Source organism: Dipodomys spectabilis, unplaced genomic scaffold (assembly GCF_019054845.1).
Source record: "Dipodomys spectabilis isolate Male_0828 unplaced genomic scaffold, ASM1905484v1 ptg000260l, whole genome shotgun sequence".
NCBI lineage: Eukaryota > Metazoa > Chordata > Mammalia > Rodentia > Heteromyidae > Dipodomys > Dipodomys spectabilis.
Genome location: NW_024870937.1, coordinates 1,737,587 through 1,758,916, shown reverse-complemented (window position 1 = coordinate 1,758,916; position 21,330 = coordinate 1,737,587). Strand labels below are relative to the sequence as shown.

Sequence of the window (21,330 nt, the reverse complement as noted above, 5' to 3'; positions counted from 1 at the left end):
GTGGTTATAAACAGTTTGACCACAGTAAAGAGCTAGTATGTGGCAGAGCAGAGATTAAAGAGTGGTCTCTGGTTCCATGTTTTATTTTCCCAGTGGCTACAGTTTACCAGCAAACACCATTTTAGTACAGGTATGGAATTTCTGACTAATTTTACCTTAGTTTCTTTCTTGTCATAGTGAAGGCAAATTAGTTGTTTCCATATCAAATCATATGACATGATGTGAACATTAAGTATGTAATTGAAAATCAATCATGCCAGTAATTCTTGTTACGTGAAGGTAGATATAGGAGAATGGTAGTCCAATGCTTGGCCAGGCAAAAGGGTGAGATCCTATCTAAAAAAAAAATAAAAAGCAAAATGAATTTGCTTGCCTAGCAAGTTCAAAACCCCAGTACTGTCCCCCCCCCCCCCATTAAAACTTTTGGTACTTGTGGTTTAAAAAATAAAATAAAATTACTAATTTTAAATTGGAGAGTAGAGTCCATTTGAGTCAAATGGCAGTTTTGATTATGGTCTTCTAGGTTGGGCTAACTAAGCATTAAGAAAACCTGAGAGAGAAAAACTTTTTTTTCAGTGCTGATCCTGGGGATCCAATAGGCAAGCTCTCAACAACTGAACTACATCCCCAGCTGGAGAAAGCTGCCTTTTAAATTCAGTATGTGGAGAGTCAGGCCCTGGGGCGGGGTGGGTTGGGGGGGGGGGGCAGTCCATACCTGTAATCCTTGCATTTGGATAGTGCAGGAGAGGATCATGAGTGTGAGTTTGAGGCCAGTAGAGGCTATGTAGCAAATACACAACCAGCCTGGGATACATAGTATAACTTGTCTCAAAACAAAAAGTCCTCACCAATATTGTGAACTTAACTATGTGGGGATCAAGTTGCAACGGTATTAGCCAGGCCATTTGATGAAGAGGAATAGTTCCAATAGATAATAGGATTCAGTTGCTATGTGGACAGAAATAAGCTTTTTTTTTTTTTCCTTTGAGGTGGTGGTGGTACTGGTACTGATTGTTGAACTCAGGGCCTTGTTCTTCCTAGGCAGGCCCTCTGCCTCTTGAGCCACATTCCAGCCCTTTTTTTGCCTTCATTTTTTTCAGTAGGGTCTTGTATATGTGTCTGGGTTGGGACTAGCCTGTACAATCTGCCTGTTTAAGCTTTTCTTATGTCTAGGATGCCAGGCACACATCCAGCTACTGATTGAGATGGAGGTCTTGCATTTATGCTGGCCTTGAACCTTGATTCTCCCCATCTCTTCTTCCAGAGTAGCTGGGATTACAGATGTGAGCACCTGTTGCTCAACACTGAACATAAAAATAAATTGCTGAGGAAGTGGTGCTGTGGCTCAAGCGGTAGAGCGCTCGCCTTGAGCTGAAGAGCACAAGGACAGCGCCCAAACCCAGAGTTCAAGCCCCACGACTGACGAAAAAAAAAAAAAGAAGAAAAATAAATTGCTGAAATACATAGCCTGTTCCATTATAGTATATTGGATATTTTTTGTTTCAATAAACACTTGTTTATTTTTATACAATCTTAATATTTCTATTCAGAATGTATGTAGATGCCAAATCTTAGTTTTTGTTTTTCAAGGTTCATTCTTATTAAACAAATATTGTATGATTGTTGTATGCTAGCTATTGTAATAAGTTACAGAAATATAATTGACCCTGGGGTAATTGTTTTTGAGATGGGGATCTTGCTGTATAGTGTATACTCCTGGGCCATCTCTCAGGCTCCTGGGTGGTGAGGAAAATTGGTGTGAACCAATATACCCCATTTGGAAATCAAATTTAAATTAGCTATTTTCATTGCTTGATAGAGGTTCAAACAAATTTGGGAGAACAATTGAAATCTGGCTAACAAAAGTAAAAATTTAAGGTTCTTTTTATCTCTTAGGTGGTCAGAACTAGAAAAATAACTTTATTAGTCAAAATGTACTCTGTTCTAAAATCAAGACATTTTTGTATGTATAATGGTAACCATCTTTTGAATGGTCTAATTCTGAAGAGTGATGAGGAGAAAATCATTTAACTTTCCATTAAAAGGATATTTTGAAAAATCTATGGAGAAGCCCAGTGCTGGTGGCTCATGCCTGTAATCCTAACTATTCAAGAGGCTGAGATTTGAGGATAGTTCAAAACCAGCTTGGGCCAGGAAAGTTTGTGAGACTCTTAGGCCCAATTAACCACCAAATAAGACAAAGCTGAAAGTGGCACTAGCCTTGAGCAAAAAACTCAGGGACAGCATCCAGACCCTAAGCCCTAGTAGTGGTACCCAAAACAACAAAACCCCAACAACAACAAAAATCCTATCAGGAAATGTTACAAAGTCAGTTTGTATCACAGGTGTACTTCCTGAGAATACATTAGCTGGCTTATTATGTATTGTTAGAGTAACTGCATGGCATGTTTAGAGATGGTTCATAGTAATAGAATGCCTCTTAAAGAAGAGGTCCATAATGTTAACTGCTCTTCATAGTGCAAGGAATTTAAGAATGAATGACAAGCAGCATAGGTCTGTCTGTAAGTAATAATTGTAAACTGTAGGTTATAATTTAAAAGAACACTGAAGGTTTTGTTTTTGCTTAATATGTGAAACCTCACATCGTTCCTTTTATTTTTTTTTTAGCAATAACCTGTGTTTGTTTTTTCTCTGTTTCCAGTCTTCCCATTGGAAAAGGAAAGTTTGACTACCAGTATCCCCTGATTTTTTTTTTTGGGGGGGGCGGTTGGTTGTGGTGCTTGAACTCTTGGCCTCGGCGCTGTACCTACTCTTCAACTCAAAGGCTCTACCACTTGAGCCACAGTGCCACTTCCAATTTTCTGGTGGTTAATTGGAGATAAGAGTCTCATGGACTTTTCTGCTTGGGCTGGCTTTGAACCGTTATTCTCAGATCTCAGCCTCCTGAGTAGCTAGGATTACAGGCATGAAACCATGGGTGCGTGGCCCAATTGTTGTTGTTGTTGTTGTTTTTTAAACCTCTTTACCAAAGCTATAGATTGTTTTCAAGATAGAAGGTAACAACATGGGGCTGCGAAAGTGGTTCAGTGGCAGAGTGCTTGCCTTGCATGCATGAGGCCCTGGGTTTGATTCCTCAGCACCACATAAGCAGAAAAAGCCGGACGTGGCCCTGTGGCTCAAGTGGTAGGGCACTAGCCTTGAGCTGAAGAGCTGAGGGACAGTGCTCAGGCCAGCATTCAGGCCCCACTACTGACAAAAAAAAGAGAAGGTAACAGTACTGGAAACAGTATTTCAGAAGGTAACAACACTGGAAACATAGTATTTCTTGTTTTATTACTTGTCTTAAAAATAGCCTATTTACTTCACAACCTCCTTGCCCATCAGAAATCTATAAACATTCCATCCTTATGAAAAGACTAATGGAACTGCTTAATGGGACAATTTTAGAATTCTGGTTGTTAGTATGTGAAAAGGGAAAGGTTAATTCCACTGCCTACTACCCTTTTCATTAAAAGTAGGTGAAGAAGCTGATGCTTATGACCCCCCCTCCCCCAACCTGGCCCAGCACTCTAGGAAGTTAGTGGTTGCCCTTTTTGCTTTCCTTTTCACTTAAAGATGAGTAGAATAAATAGGAAGACTTCATATGCTTTGCTGAAGCTAGGCATTGGTTCTATTGTGGCTCTACTAGTTTTTGGGTGAGTATAAGTAAATGACAGCAGGGGTTAGTGGCACAAACTTGTAGTCCTGGTGCTTGTAAAGGTGAAGTGTGAGGGCCACAGATCAAGGCCAGCCTGGGCTATTTTCTCTTAACTGTTCTTCGTTAGTTTATGGACTTGTAAGGAGTCTTTACTTATGTGTTAATGTTACATGAATTCAAGTTAAATACTTAGAACTGTAATACCTTGTTTATAGATGAGGAAATTGAACCAGAGAGATTAAACAATTTTCTCCAAATCACATAGCAATTAGAGGCACAGGTGAAATTGAACTCTTGCCAGTTATGTCTGTGAGTCTGCACTAATCGTGTTATATTGTTTCTCTTGTTCAGGTAGAGGAAAATGGAAGGCCTCCTCTTACTCAGATTCTTTATACTCAGAACTTTGCCCTAAAACTGAAGTTTCCTTTAGGAGCAGGTAGTCTCATTAGTTGAGTTGATTTTTCCTGCCCTTTTGAATTCAGATTCAGAACCTAGGTGAAGGTCTTTTATAGATTCTATAGAAGAGTAGTTTTAGATACTAGTAGTAACATCTGGTATAGCTGCAGAATACTGTATATTATATATGAAAAATATGATTCTTTTAAACTAGTCTAAATTTTAGGAGCTACAACTTAACAGGGACTCAACACAACAAGCTAATAAAGATTGTGGACGATTTTAATGTTTGAAACATTGACTTCCGTGAACTAGATTACTAAAGTAACTAGAATTACATTTGAAAAGAAATTCCTTTAAAACTGTTAAAATCCTGAGTGTGTGTGTGTGTTTCTGGAGTTCAGATTGAAGTTGAAAGTGAGAAGATAAAAATTGAGGCTAATAGAACAGGCCCAAAGAAACATAGGTCCCATGGTTTTCCTTATTTGCAATAACTAACAGAAAAGGTCAAAAGCTATGTACATATGACCATATAAGATGATGTTAAGTGAAATGAACCCCAAGATAGGGACGCACTGTTTTTTACTTTCTTGCTATTTTTTTTTTATCGTGTGTATAATATGTACTATATGACTTTTTGTTTCTTTTATATGTTCTTCCCCCATGGTATAACCCTTGTTTTCACTGTATTTGAATCCCGTGCCCTGCATCTTGTATATACATTATAATTTGGGGAAGGGGAAGAGAAATAACAAAATGCTGAAATAAGGATACAGGTTGACCCATTGTAACAATGAGATGTACAAGACACTATGTTGGGGGGGGGGGGGAGTTGGGGAGGGAAGGGATAGTGGATAGTAGGGGAAAAACAAAGGAGTTAATGCTCGATAGGAAATGGACTCATTACCTTACTCATTTAACTGTAACCCCTCTGTACAGTATTTTTACAATAAAAAAATCTCAGAAATTTTTACTGAAATGACCTTTACAGTTACCACAACCCCTTTAGCTCAGTCCTCTCATTTATGAATTCATTGTTTTGATGACAGTATATCTACAAAATTTTGGTTAGATTCTCCCATCCTTTAAAGTTGAAGGAGTGATCAATTTTTATTGCTTTTACAATTGTATTGTGGTAGAACTTACTTTTCTTCAAAACATGGTTCTGTTTTACTGTAACATATTTCATGACTGGGAAACAACCTAAGTTTGTTGTCCATTGTAGAAATAATTTTCTGCTACTCTATATGCTTGTGCAACAGTCTTAGTTTTAGAAATAGTTTTTTATCAAAAAATTGATGCAAATATAAAAAAATGAAATGGATCTTTATATGTATGAGTTGCCCATTAAAATTATTTGTTTTGAAATTCTTAGGTATTAGTTGACCAAAAAAGGCATTTTCCCATGTTCATTGTTTTTCCTGGAGGAAATAGAGTGGGCAAATTTTCTTACTGTTTTGCAATAGAGTTTGAACTTTCTTTTTCTGTTACAGTAGGTTTAGTGTAAAATATACTTGACTGTATTCCTGGCTATAACCAAATACACACTATCTGAATTTCTTCAGATTGATTATTTTAGTGGTGAGGACTATAAACTTTCTGTATGCTAAGCATGTATTCTATGTTCTGTTATTTTAAATGTGAGTTATATTTCTTGAGTAAAAAAATGTGAATATGTGCAAGATTTAAGTATATCTGTTAATAATGTAGTTGTTTTATTCTGGAAAGATGAGCAGATACACATTTTTTTTTACTGTTCAGAAGATGATAAAAGTTCTAACTGTAGTAATCTTTGATAAAATTATAATTAGCTTTCTCTTACAAAAAACAGTCATTTTTCTCTTTCCTTTCCCATTCTTTTCCTCTCCACTCATCTTCTACCTTTCTTTACCTCTTTTTCTCTAGAATTTAAAATTATTGAAATATAGCCTATGTTTTATACATTTTGCATACTTGAAATGTCCTTGAAAACTTGATAATATCTAGGTAGTTTAAATGTTTAAGTACCAAAGATTGCATTGCTTAGTCTTGTTCAGTTACCACTCTAGTTTTTTTTTCTTCTACTTTTTTAAAAGTATTTGCTGTCATTACAGAGGTGATGTACAGAGGGGTTACAGTTTCATAAGTTAGGTAATGAGTACATTTTTTTTTTTGGACAATGTCACCCCTTCCTCTCTCCAAGTTTTTCCCTCCCATCCTCACCTATAAGTTGTATAGTTCATTTTCAATGTAGTAGTTTTTTTTTTAATAAGTATTAAAATAAATGGCATATACTACATTTGAATACTGAATCATTCAGCTGTTACGGTTTGTTCTTGGGAAGATCCCTATTGAGTTTGTAGTAGAAATAGAGAAATAACCTACTTTTTCTTCTACCTTCTCACCCCTCATGAAACAATTTTTTCGAGTTAGTCACACTTTTTCCTTTTACTTAGGTTGATAAGAAATTTAAACCCTTGATGCCATATTCTCAAATTGAGAACACCTTGCCACCAAGCAAGTTGGCCTGGGTTTTAAAATAGGCCTGAGAAGAAGGCAGGTGAATGTAATCTAACATAGTCTTTGAGACTACAGAATTGAGTATATCCTTCTAGTGTTAAAATATATTTTGGACTCAGAAAGCTGACGGAGCAATTAGAGTACATTCTAAGTACACAAGGGTGGAAAGTATTTAACACACTACACAGGAAAGGAATAGTCATAACCTTTGGGTGAAGCTGGAGTCTTTATTAAGTGTTATCCATTAGTTTTTATGGTGCTGGAGATGGGTATTTTCTAATATCTTGCTTTCTGATAGATTATTAATAAGAGTGAACGCCTCTTTTTGGCATGCAGAAATGATTTAATCTGCATGATTTAAAATGATTTAAACTTCGTCTTCAATAAAGATGATTAAAACTTCAGGGAACAGTACTTGATTTAATGCAATATGGTAAAACCTCAAATAAACCTGGTTATTTTGTTGCCTCCAACTCTTAGGAGAATGAGAGAAAAGTTAGGCAAGAAGTTATTTTACATTTTATTTTATTCTTATTTTTTGTGCCAGTACTAAGACTTGAACTCATAGTCTCATACTCTCACTTAGCTTATTCACAAAGCTGGTGCTCTACTTCTTGCACCACACCTCTACTTTTGCCTTTTTGCTGGTTAGTCGGGATAAGAGTCTCACAGACTTGGTTCCCAGGCTGGCTTTGAACCGTGATCCTTAGATTTCAGCCTCCTCAGTGGGTAGGATTACAAGCAGAAGCCACTAGTGACTGGCTTCTGTATTAGGTTTATTATAATTTCTATATGGCTTTTGGTAGGTACACTTTCAGGTGAGTCTCCAGTGCCTCATACTGTGTTGTGCAGCAGTCACTGGCGACTGCAGTGGCCCTTAGTATCTCTCTGTTCTATGTATTTACTGATTTATTTTTTGTCAGTAGTAGGGTTTGAACTCTGGGCCTGGGCACTGTCCCTAAGCTCTTCAGCTCAAGGCAAATGCTGTACCACCTGAGCCACAGCACCACTTCCGGTTTTCTGGTGATTAATTGGAGATAAGAATCTTAAGGACTTTTCTGCCTGAGCTGGCTTTGAACCACAATCCTCAGATCTGAGTCTCCTGAGTAGCTAGGATTACGGACATGAGCCACCGGTGCCCGGTTATTTCTCTGTTCTTGAAAGGCTCAGAGGAGAAAGGTCTAAAAGTTTAAAAATAGTTTTCAGTAACAAGTTGAAATCATTTTCTTATTTAGTTTGAGTTAATTTCAGAAATTTAATTGGTTTCCTTCCTTGGTGTTTGATTTCATTGTGAATTATAAAGCTTGTGGAGAAAATAGTTTTCAAAAAGGAAGAATGCTAGTTCTTTGAGAGCTTAATGTGCAACTATGTTTTATTTGGTGTCCGAGGTGGTAGCATTATAAGTGAATTAGCAGGTGGTTAGTGCATTTATATATATATATATATATATATAAAACTTAGGTTTTTTTCCTTTTTGGGTGCTGCCCCTAATCTTTGCTTTCCTTTCTCTCTCTCTCTCTTTTTCTCCTCCCTTCCTTTCTTTCTCTCCCTTTCTGTTTCTTCTTTCTTTCTTTCTTCCTTCCTTTCTTTTCTTTCTTTCGTTCGTTCGTTCTGCTAGCACTCTACCACTTGAGCTACAGTTTTACTTCTGGCTTTTTTGGCAGTTAATTAGAGATAAGAGTTTCACAGATTTTCCTGTCTGGGCAGGCTTTGAACCATGATGTTCAGATTTCAGCCCCCTGAGTAGCTTGGATTAAAGGCATGAACCACCATCCAGCTAGTTTCTTAGTTTTCATAGAGCACAAAGGTTGAGATTTTAATTATAAGCAGTAAAATTTGCGGAGAGAAGAGTTTAGCAGATAGATCAGATGCCTAGATATAAGCATTTTATACTATAAGAGATAGGGTTGGTTTTTGAATTTGCTTTTATAATCTTAGTTTTACTAAGACTGTGACAGATAGAAATATATATTTATAAATATGTACAGCAAGCAGTGTGACTAATGAAAAGATTACTAAGACTTTGATTTGTGAGACTACTTTGTTTTTGCCTCATTTTTACTAAACAACCTGAGTGATTTTGGGGAATAAAGGCCTTAGCCTTTGTTTTCTCTTCTATCCAGTCAGGGAGTTGAGTTTGTGATCTGTCAGATCACAAAGATCATGATTCTGGGGTTTTTGTTTGTTTGTTTGTTTTATTTTTTTGTTTTTTTTGTTGGTCATGGGGCTTGAACTTGGCCTAGGTGCTGCCCCTCAGCTCTTCAGCTCAAGGCTAGCGCTACCACTTAAGCCACAGAACCACTTCTAGTTTTCTGGTGGTTTATTGGAAATAAGAGTTTCACGGACTTTACTGCCTGGGCTGGCTTTGAACCACAATCCTCAGACCTCAGCCTCCTGAGTAGCTAGGATTACAGGTGTGAGCCACTGGCGCCCAGATGAGGTTCTTAAATGTGTTGCTTATATTGTATCTATTGATGTGTATTCAACGCAAATACATCTCACCACCATCCTCCCCCCCCCCCCCCCCGCACCCCCCCCCCCCCACACTTAGAATAGTAGTATAAGAACAGCAGAAGTTTTTTGCTGGAAGATGGCATTAGGACATGAGAGGATAAAGAGTTAATGGGGGAGAGACAGAATGGAGCAAGGGGTGGGATGCACAGTGCTGGCTGTGAGTGGTGGTCATGGTGTTGGGTGGTGGAATGGGGTCTTTGCCAGGAGAGAGTGGTGGGCCCACTTTCCCTACCTCATTTTACTTTAGGTTCTGGTCAACTGAGAAATGAATCCTTGTCTGTGTATGGCAAGTGAAAAGAGGAAATTTGTCTCAGGCTGAGGATGATTCCTTCAGGGGAAGCAGAGGGGAGAAAGCCCAATTAAAAAATACCTCAGAGCTGGGAATGTGGCTTAGGGGTAGAACACTTGCCTAGCATGCATGAAGCCCTGGGTTCTATTCCTCAGTAACACATAAACAGAAACGCCCCAAGTAGCGCTGTGGCTCAAGTGATAGAGTTAAAGAAGTACAGGGACAGTGCCCAGGCCCTGAGTTCAAACCCCAGGACTGGCAAAAAAATAAAAATAAATAATAAAACAAAACCCCAAAACTCAGTTGGAAAGATGTTCCCTTCTATTTGAGTGAAAATATGAGACATTTAGTAGTAATAATAGGGTTCCTGAATACCATATGGAGAAATGTAAGATAATAATACTCTCTTGCCTTTCTCTACTTGGTAGAAATGGTGAGAAATCAAGGCAGATACTGTTGAGGAGAATGGTACTTATACATGCCTTATAATGAATCTTAGTGCTGTGGTGAACATATGTGCCTCACTGTCAGGGTCCTTTGGCTGAGAGTCCTTCATCTCTTAAGGTTTTGAGGTAGTTGTACTTCCCTTATAGAGTCTTTATCCATGTACTTGGGGCCTACCTGTGGAGAAATGAGGGAGGTGAACTTCCTTACATCTGTGCTGCTAGATGCTTTTCAAAAATGGCACACATTTCATATTAAAACATTTCCTTGCTGAATAATGATAGATGAAAAATAAATTTTAAGCTAAATATTTTAATGTTTATAAGTAAAAAATTACTTAGTCATTCATATAAAAATATTTAGAATCTTATGTGATTTTTACATACTTTCAGTTTATTTTTTGGTTTCAATAGAACAAGTTGAAATCATCGCAGAAGGATAAAGTTCGTCAGTTTATGATCTTCACACAATCTAGTGAAAAAACAGCAGTAAGTTGTCTTTCTCAAAATGACTGGAAGTTAGATGTTGCAACAGATAATTTTTTCCAAAATCCTGAACTTTATATACGAGAAAGCGTAAAAGGATCATTGGACAGGAAGAAGTTAGAACAACTATACAATAGATACAAAGGTGAGTGTTTGTAACTTTAAATATTTTGACTAGGTTTTCCAAAGTTATGGGCTTGGGAGAAATGAACCTACTATGTAGAATATAAATTCAGTAGTGTGAGAACTCTTGTAGATCTCGAAATTATTTCAAGAAGTCTGAGAGGAGAAATGATTTCCTCTTCACCAACATATCTTCCTGATCCCTTTATTATCATCTCTTTTTTTTCCTCTTTCATTGTCCAATTTAAAAATGGGAGGTGGTGGCCCATTTTTATAAAAATCAGCTTAACCAGATTAACACTTTTATTTTTTGGCTGGTCGTGGGACTTGAACTCAGGGCTTGGGCACTGTCCCTGTGTTTCTTTATGCAAGGTTAATGTTCTACCACTTGAGCCACAGTTCTGCTTCTGGCATTTTGTTGGTTAATTGGAGATAAGAGTCTCATGGACTTTATTGTCTGGACTGGTTTTAAAGGGTAGCCTCAGATCTCAGCCTCCTGAGTAGCTAGGAATATAGGCATGAGCCACTGGCACCTGGCTTCACAGTGACTTTTTTTGGGGGGGGGGGGGACTCCGGTTGTGGGGCCTGAACTCTGGGCCTGGGCACTGTCCCTCAGCTCTTCAGCTCAAGGCTAGCGCTCTACCACTTGAGCCACAGCACCACGTCTGGCTTTTTTCTTTTTGCTTATGTGGTGCTGAGGAATTGAACCCAGGGCCTCAGGCATGCAAGGCAAGCACTCTACCACTGAGCCACCTTCCCAGCCCCACAGTGACTTTTTTTTTTAAAGTATTATAAAGCAACATCTACTCTAAAAGGTAAACAAGGTTGAGGATGTAGCTCAGTTTGTTGAATGCTTGCCTATTATGCATGAGGCACTGGGAAAGAACTCTGACAGCACTCAAAGAAAGGCAGGCAGGCAGGTAGTACATTATACATGAAAAAAGAGACTGGGGATGTAGCTCACTGGTAGAGCCACTTGGCTAGTTTGTGTAGGGCTGTTATTCTTCAGAGATAATTAGTATTTAGTAGCTTGGTATGGATCCTTCCATGTCTTTCATGTTTATAAAGAAATACATGGAGAAAATTATATACTTTTTTCTTCTAATAGTATTGTATTATATGCTAACTTATGCTCCAAAGTTAAAAGATGTGCTTTAAAAAAAATGGAAAGGAGAGAGAGATAGAGACAGAGAGAGAAAGAGAGACAGAGACAGACAGGCAGAGATTGTGATAATAGATTAAAGCCAGAGGCTTGCTTGTTCATTCCAGGGAAGCACTGTACCACTTAGCTACACTCTAGCTCAATGTATTTGTTTATTATTGGTAAAATTATTGCCAGATTGGTTTTAGGAAGGTTTAGTAAATCATGGTTGATAATAGTATGAGAATGCTTCTATTTTCTTATGTTGTATACAGTTTTCCTGTGGTAAATAAACACTATTTTTTCTTTAAATAGCAGATGTTTATATTATTGAAACTAAACTACTTAGTTTTTTTCTGATAGGTTTAAAAAGTGATTGTAATGGTAAAATGAACTTAAAGATAAAAAGAATTTCTGTATTTAAGACTACTAACTTAAAATGTCTCTTAAAATATGGATATGTTCAATCAGAACTTCTCATCCCCTACATAGGAATGTTTGATTTCTGGAATATGTACAAATAGGGGACTTTTTATATGGATAAATGAGAGTTTTAGAAATGTATCCATCTGCATATACATCCTCTTGTTCATTTTAATAATGCTGTGTAGAAGGCAAAATGATTTTAGCTATTATAAGGGGAAATCAACTATTAGTGTAATATTGTCACATGTCTTTGCTATATATTTTAAAATGGAAAATAAAGCATTGCCTTTAAAATTTAAGAATATACCATAATAAAATATGCCACTAATTTGATATTGTATTATTTTTAAAGATCCTCAAGATGAAAATAAAATTGGAATAGATGGTATACAGCAGTTCTGTGATGACCTGGCACTTGATCCAGCCAGCATTAGTGTGTTGATCATTGCATGGAAGTTCAGAGCAGCAACACAGTGTGAGTTCTCCAAACAGGAGTTCATGGATGGCATGACAGAACTAGGGTGAGTAGACTCAGTACTATGAGGATATGAATTGAACTGTCATCAGTTCTTAAATGTAATTTAAATTTCTACTGGCCCACAAATGAGCAAACATTCTAGTTCTCATGTGAAGTAGTTTCCTGGATTTGTCAAGTATCTATACAATTATTACAGCCTACTCAGTTTGGTGTTATTCACATCACTTGTTTCTGAGAGAGGATGATGAGAAAGTTAATACTGTATGCATTAATGGATATTAATGGGTTTAATATGGAAAAGTGAAATGAACAAGTTTAATGAAGTTTTTTCTTAATGTAAGGCTGTGTAAGATAGATTGATAAAGTGAAGACACCTTAGAAGTTGTAATTGCAATTTGTCCCAATTGTGTCTTGACAACTGATTTATTGGATATATATTTGGGTAAATAGATTGAAAAGTCATGAGTGGAGGTTTTACTTTGACCTTTAGTTGTCTGTTTTTAATGAGATTGCAGAAGTGTGTATGTAGGTATCAGGCAACCTTCTGTTTTTAGTGGGTTGCTGTTGAATAATAATAGCTAACATTAGTTGGCCAGTGTTTTAGTAACCATGCTGAGTGCTTTACTAAACTACATATTCACAAGTTTGTGAGTATTAAGGTACAAAGAAATTATAAAATGTAATATTAGAGCCAGGATTGCAGTCTGGATTCTGCTGCTTGAACTTGAGGACATTGTAATCAGTCAGCGTCCACTCAAGGAAAATAAAAAGACACACTGGTAATTTGACCTGGGAAAATTTAATTTATTTGTTTTGCAGTGCTGGAGATTAAACTCAGGATCTCACAAGTACTCTACCATTGAGCTCCATCTACCCTAGCCCTGGCTAGGGGAAATTTAATTACGTGTTGTACTATGCAAAAGGAAATTCTTAAGATGTAACAGGTAGCAGTAACTGTAGTCATCCCTTGGACTGAATAAAATGAAGAAACCAGGAAGGAATTTAGAAACTAGAGAGTTGCTAGTGAGGCTGAGATCCAATTCTTCTAGGAGGGAGGGAGGGTAGAAGTGTTGGGAGGCTCAGTTGATATTTATTATACTTTATACATAAAAAAAGAAGTAAATTTCCAAGAGGAACACTTACTCATCTAAAACAAACTACTATGTTTCTAGTTAGTTTAGGAGCTGGGCATGTGATGAACTACTAAGTAAGCAGTTATCTCTTGCAGTTTAAACTGATAATTGTAAAGCTGATTATTATGTATTTTATCAGTGTGTTGACAGTTCAATGAATTATGTATTTAAAAGTACTAACCTATTTTTCAAAGTAATTATTTCTAACATTTTATCATTTCAAATCTCTTCCTCAGCTATGCCCTTACACCCCTTAATCTATGGTCTTGCTTTTTGAAGCTTTAGTGACTTATGACCAACTGTGGTCCCAGATTATTAGCTGGAAAATTGCAGAATAAAGACAACTCATCAGTTTTAAGTTGTTCATTGTTCTGAGTAGTATGGTGAATTTTTGTACCACCTGCCTGTCCTGCCTGGGATGTGTGTCTTCCCTTTGTCCAGCTTATCCAAACTGTAGATATTACTTACCCATTAGGCACTTAGTAATTTTTATTTACCAGATCAACTGCTTATGTTCAAGCTGAAAACTGCTTCCTTTAAGTGAAAAGGTATAAGATATTTTGAGATAGAGCACATTTATGTAAGAGTTTTTTGTAGTATGTTGTTACAATTTTTTTATTAACATTGTTAATCTCTTACTGTGCCTTACTTATAAACTTTTACATGTATATAGTCTAGGAGAAAGTATAGCATATATATGGTTTGGTATTATCCAAGGCTTTAGTCATTTACTGTGGGTCTTGGAACATATGCTCTGTGGATAATGGGGACTCCTTTGCTATTTACGTAAATAGAAGAAGATAAAATTGTATATGATTTGTTAAACAAGTTCTAGGAAATATAAACTTTCATTGGAAAAAAAAGCTAAGTTTTAAATTTATAGTGAGAAGTTAACCTTTTATAAACTTAATTTTGTAATATAGATGTGACAGCATAGAAAAACTAAAGGCCCAAATACCCAAGATGGAACAAGAATTGAAAGAACCAGGACGATTTAAGGATTTTTACCAGTTTACTTTTAATTTTGCAAAGAATCCAGGACAAAAAGGATTAGGTAAGACTATTTAAAAATTATATTTGGTGTTCAAATATATTTAAATACATTAATAGTATTGCCTTTGCAGAAGCATTGCCTTTGCAGAAGCATGTTTTGCATATAAACTCATTATGAAAATACCAGTTTATTGGAAAACATTGAGAGGCATGGGACTTCAGTCAGAAGATACAGGGCTACTCTGGGTACCATAGATGAACCACTGATCTTTTTTTTTTTACATAAAAACTATAAATACAGAATATAAACAGTTGTTAATATTCCACTGATATTTTTATATATGCTTTCATTCATAGATGATCCTATAAAATAAAATGGTAAGATTTCTCAATCACAGAATACCATATAACTTTATTTTTTTATAATAAAGACAAAAATGATTATTAGTCATAAATCCTATTCAAAAATAACTGATGATAATAGAATCACTTAAGGATCTCACTTTGTTTAGATCAGTACTTTATATAGAAAAGATGCAGTATAATTACAAATTTCCTAAAATGATAATATAATCTAAATGAACATGGTGAAGGGGGAGAAGGGAAGGGAAGGGGAAACAAAGGAGGAGGCAATAATGTTTGATAAGAAATGTACTCGTTGGAAGTGGCACTGTGGCTCAAGTGGTAGAGCGCTTGCCTTGAGCTGAAGAGTGCAGGGACAGCGCCCAAGCCCAGAGTTCAAGCCCCATGACTGACCAAAGGAAAAAAAAAAAAAGAAATGTACTCATTATCTTGCCCATCTAATTGTAACTCCTCTGTATGGTATTTTCACAATTAAAAAAAAAGAAAAATGAACATAAGGGTTTTAGAAAAAGGGAGGAATGACTACAAAATGCTTTCAGGGCAAGGTGACATGAACTAAAGGATTTAGTATTTTACTGGATAAGGGAACAGATGTCCACTGAGGATAGTTATAAATGAGGATCTAACATCTCAGAAACAAGCTTAGATACTTTGTGAAAGAGAGGTGCTGATTTGATTTTACTGGGAATGTTCATTTGGAGATGAAATTGGTGAGATACAATGAGGCTAATAACTGTAGGCTGCTTTTAGAAATGGGATAAAAAGGTTTAAATTGGAATTTGAGGGAAATGAAGACTCCCTGGTTAATCCTTCCGATCAAAGATTTTGATGTTACTGTAATTTCTGCTAAATGCGAAATTACAGTATGCATGGCATTGTACTAAGCTTCATGTCCATTATACCAGAAACTGAATAATTTTATGAGTTAATTGAGTACCAGGTATGTAGTAAGAAAGAGCAGTTGTTTTTTATCCTTAATGAGAAACTTAGGCACAAAGTTAAATGATTTGGAATGATAGAAGTGAATTTTGAGTCCAGGGCCTCATACATATTAGGCTAGAGCTCTACCACTGAGCTGTACCCTCTGGTATTGCATTTTTTTTGAAGGTACAGTAGTTGGACAGACTAATTGGGTTCCTTGTACTAATTCCTAGTTATATTTTAGATGAAGTGGGGAACAGTATTGAAAAAAAGATTATATGACTAGGGGTTATATCAAGAAAGCAGTTGAAAGAGAAGGGATATGTATACTATTTGTAATTGTGAGTTAGCGTAAAGTGGGAGTAAACATGATGGAATCAAGATTTTTGAATATTCCTAAAGCAAAATTTCGAATGCAACTTCCTTCTGGACTGATTGCTTTATAGGTTGGATTTTACTTTTTATTTTTATTTCTAGTCAACACAGAGTAGTTGCATATATTTTTGAAGTATAGTGTGACATTTAAAGAGGTGTACAGTGTGTAATGATCAGATCAGGATGGGTTTTATTTTATAGGAAAAATCCTCATTTTGCGGACAAAATAAGCCGAGATATCTAGGGCAAGTTTCCATTATATGTAGCCATCAGTTAGAGAGAGAGAGAGAGAGAGAGAGAGAGAGAGAGAGAGAGAGAGTGTGTGTGTGTGTGTGTGTGTCTTTTCTTTAGTTTCCTCTATCCTACAAATTAAAAAACCCTTGAATTTCTATTAAAAGAACATTGGGTGCTGGTGGTTCATACTTGTAATCCTAGCAACTCAGGAGGCTGAGATCTGAGGATCATGGTTAAAAGCTTCCAGGGCAGGAAGTCTGTGAGACTCTTATCTCCATTTAATCACCAGAAAACGAGATGTGGTGCTGTGGTTTCTGTGGTAGAGCGCTAGCCTTGAGCTGAAGAGCTGAGGGACAGCCCCAGGCCCAGAGTTCAAGCCCCATGACTGCCCCCCCCCCCCCCAAAAGAAAAAGAACATTGTGGTAGGGTACCAGTGCTTGGGCCTATAATCCTAGCTACTTAGACTGAGATCTGAGGATTGTGGTTCAAAGCAAAGACAGGAAAGTCCACGAGACTCTTAATCTCCAGTTAACTACCAAAGAAACAGAAGTAGAGCTGTGGCTCAAGGGTTAGAGTTCTAGCCTTGAGAAAGAAATAAAAAATCCAAACAATTTAGGATAGCTCAAGTGTTAGAGCACTAGCCTTGAGAAATTTAAAAAAACAAAACAAAACTACAACTTAGGGAGAGCGCCCAGGCCCTTAGTTCAAGTCCCAGTACGTGTGTGTGTGTGTGTGTGTGTGGGTGTGTGTGTGTGTGTGTGTGTGTGTGTGTGTGTGTGTGTGTGTGTGTGTGTGTGTGTGTGTGTGTGTGTGTGTGTGTGTGTGTGTGTGTGTGTGTGTGTGTGTGTGTGTGTGTCTTTCGCCCAGGCCCTTAGTTCAAGTCCCAGTACTTGTGTGTGTGTGTGTCTTTCTTCTCTCCCCTTCCCCTCCTCCCCTTCTTCCTCTCTCTTCCTTCTCCTGTCTCTCCCCCTTCCTCCCTCCTTCCCTCCCTCCCTCCCTCTCTCTCTATGTCTCACTCTCTCACACAGAATGGTGTGATATTTAAAATGTAACACTATTTTTATAAGATTAAACAATGTTGTGAATGTCAAATTGATTTAAAGGAACTGAATCTATTTGTTATTTATAATTTTACTCCTTAGACGAGAGGACAAAAGAAAATGGTGTTTTAGTGAATAAAATAGTTTTGATTTTGAATCTGGTTTTTTATTGTACCGTGAAAGTAAATGACCCGATCCCTCAGTTCTGGGGGGCCTTGCATTCTCTTGACTTGCTGGCCTTGCTGGGTTTTTTTATTGTACCATGAAAGTAAATGACCTGACCCCTCAGTTCTGGGGGGGCTTGCATTCTCTTGACTTGCTGGCCTTGCTGGCATTCTGCCACTTGAATTTTGCCTGTAGCCTAGCTTTTTGCTGGTTATTTTGGAGATGAAGACTTTTCTGTCTGGGCTGGCTTCCAACCATGATCCTTGAGATTGCAACCTTCTAAATAGCTGGAATTAAAGGCATAAGCCACTGACAGCTAAGATTAAGTTTTCTTTCTTTCTTTTTTTTTTTTTGTCGGTTATGGGGCCTGAATTCTGGGCCTGGGTGCTGTCCCTCAGCTCTTGAGCTGTCGACTAGCACTCTACCACTTAGGCCTTAGCCCCACTTCTGCCTTTTTCTGCTTATGTGGTGCTGAGGAATCGAACTGAGGGTCTCCTGCATGCAAGGCAAACCCTCTACCAATGAGCCACCTTCCCAACGCCAAAGTTTTTTTTGTTTTTGTTTTTTTTGGGGGGGGTCCGGTTGTGGGGCCTGAACTCTGGGCCTGGGCGCTGGCCCTCAGCTCTTCAGCTCAAGGCTAGCGCTCTACCACTTGAGCCACAGCGCCACTTCCGGCTTTTTTCTTTTTGCTTATGTGGTGCTGAGGAATTGAACCCAGGGCCTCAGGCATGCAAGGCAAGCGCTCTACCACTGAGCCACCTTCCCAGTCCCCAACCCCAAAGTTTTTATAGCTATTGGATATATTAATATGATGTTAAATTGGAATTTTAGATTACAGAAAAAGTTTAAAATTATATTTTATTTAAAATAACTTATTTAAAAATTGTATTCTAGTATTGTGCTTTAGAAAATTGAAATATTGTTTAGTAGTTATAGAATTTCTTTTCTGAAAGATAAGGAGAAACTTGGTAAATTTTCTGTGTATTTAGCCACAAACAATATGAAGAGTGGACTCTGATATAGAAATAGCTTTGGTTACTAGTAATGTTTCCACATTGATTTTTCAATTAGAAAAATGTACCACACTATAGCAAGATGTTAAAATTGCTGGGAACTGAGAGGGAAAGAAAAGAAGCCTATGAGCGAGGGGGGGACAAAAAAGAAGGGAAAAGTAGAAGTAATAAAAGACATGGTTTTTCTTTATTTTGCATTAATGTTAAGTGTTAGGAAAAGCTATGACTTATTTGGTGAGCTCAATTAAAAAGAAAATTTCCTTGGCAAATTTTTTTTTTTTTTTTTTTTTGCCAGTCCTGGGGCTTGAGCTCAGGATCTTGGCACAGTCCCTGAGCTTCTTTTGTTCAAGGCTAGCACTCTACCACTTGAGCAATAGCACCACTTCCGGCTTTTTCTGTGTATGTGGTACTTAGGAATCAAACCCAGGGCTTCATGCATGCTAGACAAGCACCTTACCACAAAGCCACATTCCCAGCCCTTGACAGTCTTTTTAAGGGTTCACGGGGCTCTTAAATGACAAGATTTAGCTGAAAGAAGGCCTTAGTAGAAGAGGTGAGGCCCAAAGAAATTGGAAAAGAGTGACAGTGACAACACTAGTTTGTTAGTAAAGAGCCGTGCTAAATTACGAGTACTGTTGTTTTCCCACCTTTTATAACTAGTCTTTCCCTTTTGGATCCCAGGGTCTCCTACATGCTAGTCAAGGGCTGTGTAATAAATCTACACCTACTGCCCAATAATCATTTGTTTTTGACACCAGAATAGAGTGCTTCTTCTACCACTATCTGCTTTAGATACCTATCATTTTTGTGGTGATTTGAACCTTGAAGTTGGAAGAGATTTCTTTAAGTCCTCTATCAAATCTATAACCTACCCAAAGTAGCAACCTTAACTAATAATTCTCATTTAACTTTCGAACAAACAGGGACTGAACACACTTTGTCTTAAGACGTTCTATTCTCACAAAAATTTACTTATAACATGGTTCTTCTTCCTGCGATTATATCTTTGTCTTTATAACTTCCATCCTTGTTCTTATTTGTCCATTAGTGCAGCATAGAGAAAGTCTAACCACTTAAAGATCACTATCACTCATCTTTTGTCTTTTTTTTCTAGGTCAGCATACCAATTTAACTTTTTAATTTGAAGAGATGTTTATTACTCTTTTTTTTTTTTGCCGGTTGTGGGGGCCTGAACTCTGAGCCTGGGCGCTGTCCCTCAGCTCTTCAGCTCAAGGCTAGCGCTCTACCACTTGAGCCATAGCACCACTTCCAGCTTTTTCTGCTTATGTGGTGCTGAGGAATTGAACCCAGGGCCTCAGGCATACAAGGCAAGCACTCTACCACTGAGCCACCTTCCCAGCCCTATTACTCTTATATACATATTTCTAGTTTGTTGGTTTCTTCCAGAATAGACCACTAAAAGTTGAACACAGTATTCCAGAAGGAAGCTGTTTAAAGCAGAACACTAGGTCTTTGTTTTTGTTTTTTAATTTTCTTTTGCACTAGCCCTAAAATTTGAGCACAGGGACCGAGCATTGTGTCCTTGAGCATTTTTGCTCAAAGCTAGTGCTTTTAACACATAAGAGTCTCATGAACTTAGTTGCTCAGGTTGGCTTCAAACTGAAATTCTCATATCTCAGCCTCCTGGGTATAAGCCACTGGTGCCTGGCTGTTAATTCTTTTAAGTTGGTCAAAGATTGTATTTGTTCTTAGCAACCATGTCATTTTAAGAGCCATATTGAATCTTTGTTAGAATAAAAGCTTTAGATTGTTTTCTTAGGAATTATAGTTCAGGTGAAATATTATACCCATGAAGTGTATTTAAATATTTTAACATTATTTGTTAAACATTACTTTAAAGTTAGTCACAGTGATACATAGCTTTAAAAGGCTGCGCTCAAGAGGTTGGGGCAGGAGGATTTTGAGTTCAGGGCCAGCTTATGTAACATAAAAGTTCCAGGCTAGGGGCTGGGAAGGTGGCTCAGTGGTAGAGTGCTTACCTTGCATGCCTGAGGCCCTGGGTTCGATTCCTCAGCAACACATAAACAAAAAAAGCCGGAAGTGGCACTGTGACTCAAGCTGTAGAGCGCTGGCCTTGAGCTGAAGAGCTGAGGGACAGCGCCTAGGCCCAGAGTTCAGGTCTACGACCAGCAAAAAAAAAAAAGTTCCAGGCCAGTCTGGTCTCCATAGTGAGACCCTAACTTGAAGAAACATTAATGTGTAGAAATAATTTACAGTATTATAAAGAATATTTTCACATGAACATTACAACTTGGAGAGGAATGGGAGAGTAGGGATAGTGGGAGAAAAATGAAGGAGTGGGTAGCAATGTTTGACAAGAAATGTACTCGTTACCTTATGTAACGTAACTCCTCTGTATATAGCACCTTTATAACAAAATTTAAAAAAATGCAAAAACCCCCAAAAGAATATTTTCTCTTTTTCTGGTCCGGTCATGGGGCCTGAACTCTGGGCCTGGGCGCTGTCCCTCAGCTCTTCAGCTCAAGGCGAGCGCTCTACCACTTGAGCCACAGCGCCACTTCCGGCTTTTTTCTGTTTATTTATGTGGTGCTGAGGAATCGAACCCAGGGCCTCAGGCATGCAAGGCAAGCGCTGTACCACTGAGCCACCTTCCCAGCC

General features: G+C 37.7%; 1 protein-coding gene across 2 annotated transcripts in view; it reads left to right on the top strand.

Annotated features, from left to right (window-relative positions):
* Positions 1-21,330, top strand: part of Dcun1d1 (defective in cullin neddylation 1 domain containing 1) — a 41,269-nt gene that overhangs the window by 4,337 nt on the left and 15,602 nt on the right. For both annotated transcript variants that reach the window (XM_042699621.1, XM_042699622.1), the window contains exons 2-4: positions 10,214-10,430; positions 12,328-12,496; positions 14,510-14,640. In XM_042699621.1, coding sequence (XP_042555555.1) covers positions 10,214-10,430; positions 12,328-12,496; positions 14,510-14,640 — 517 coding nt within the window. The remainder of the gene's footprint in view (positions 1-10,213; positions 10,431-12,327; positions 12,497-14,509; positions 14,641-21,330) is intronic.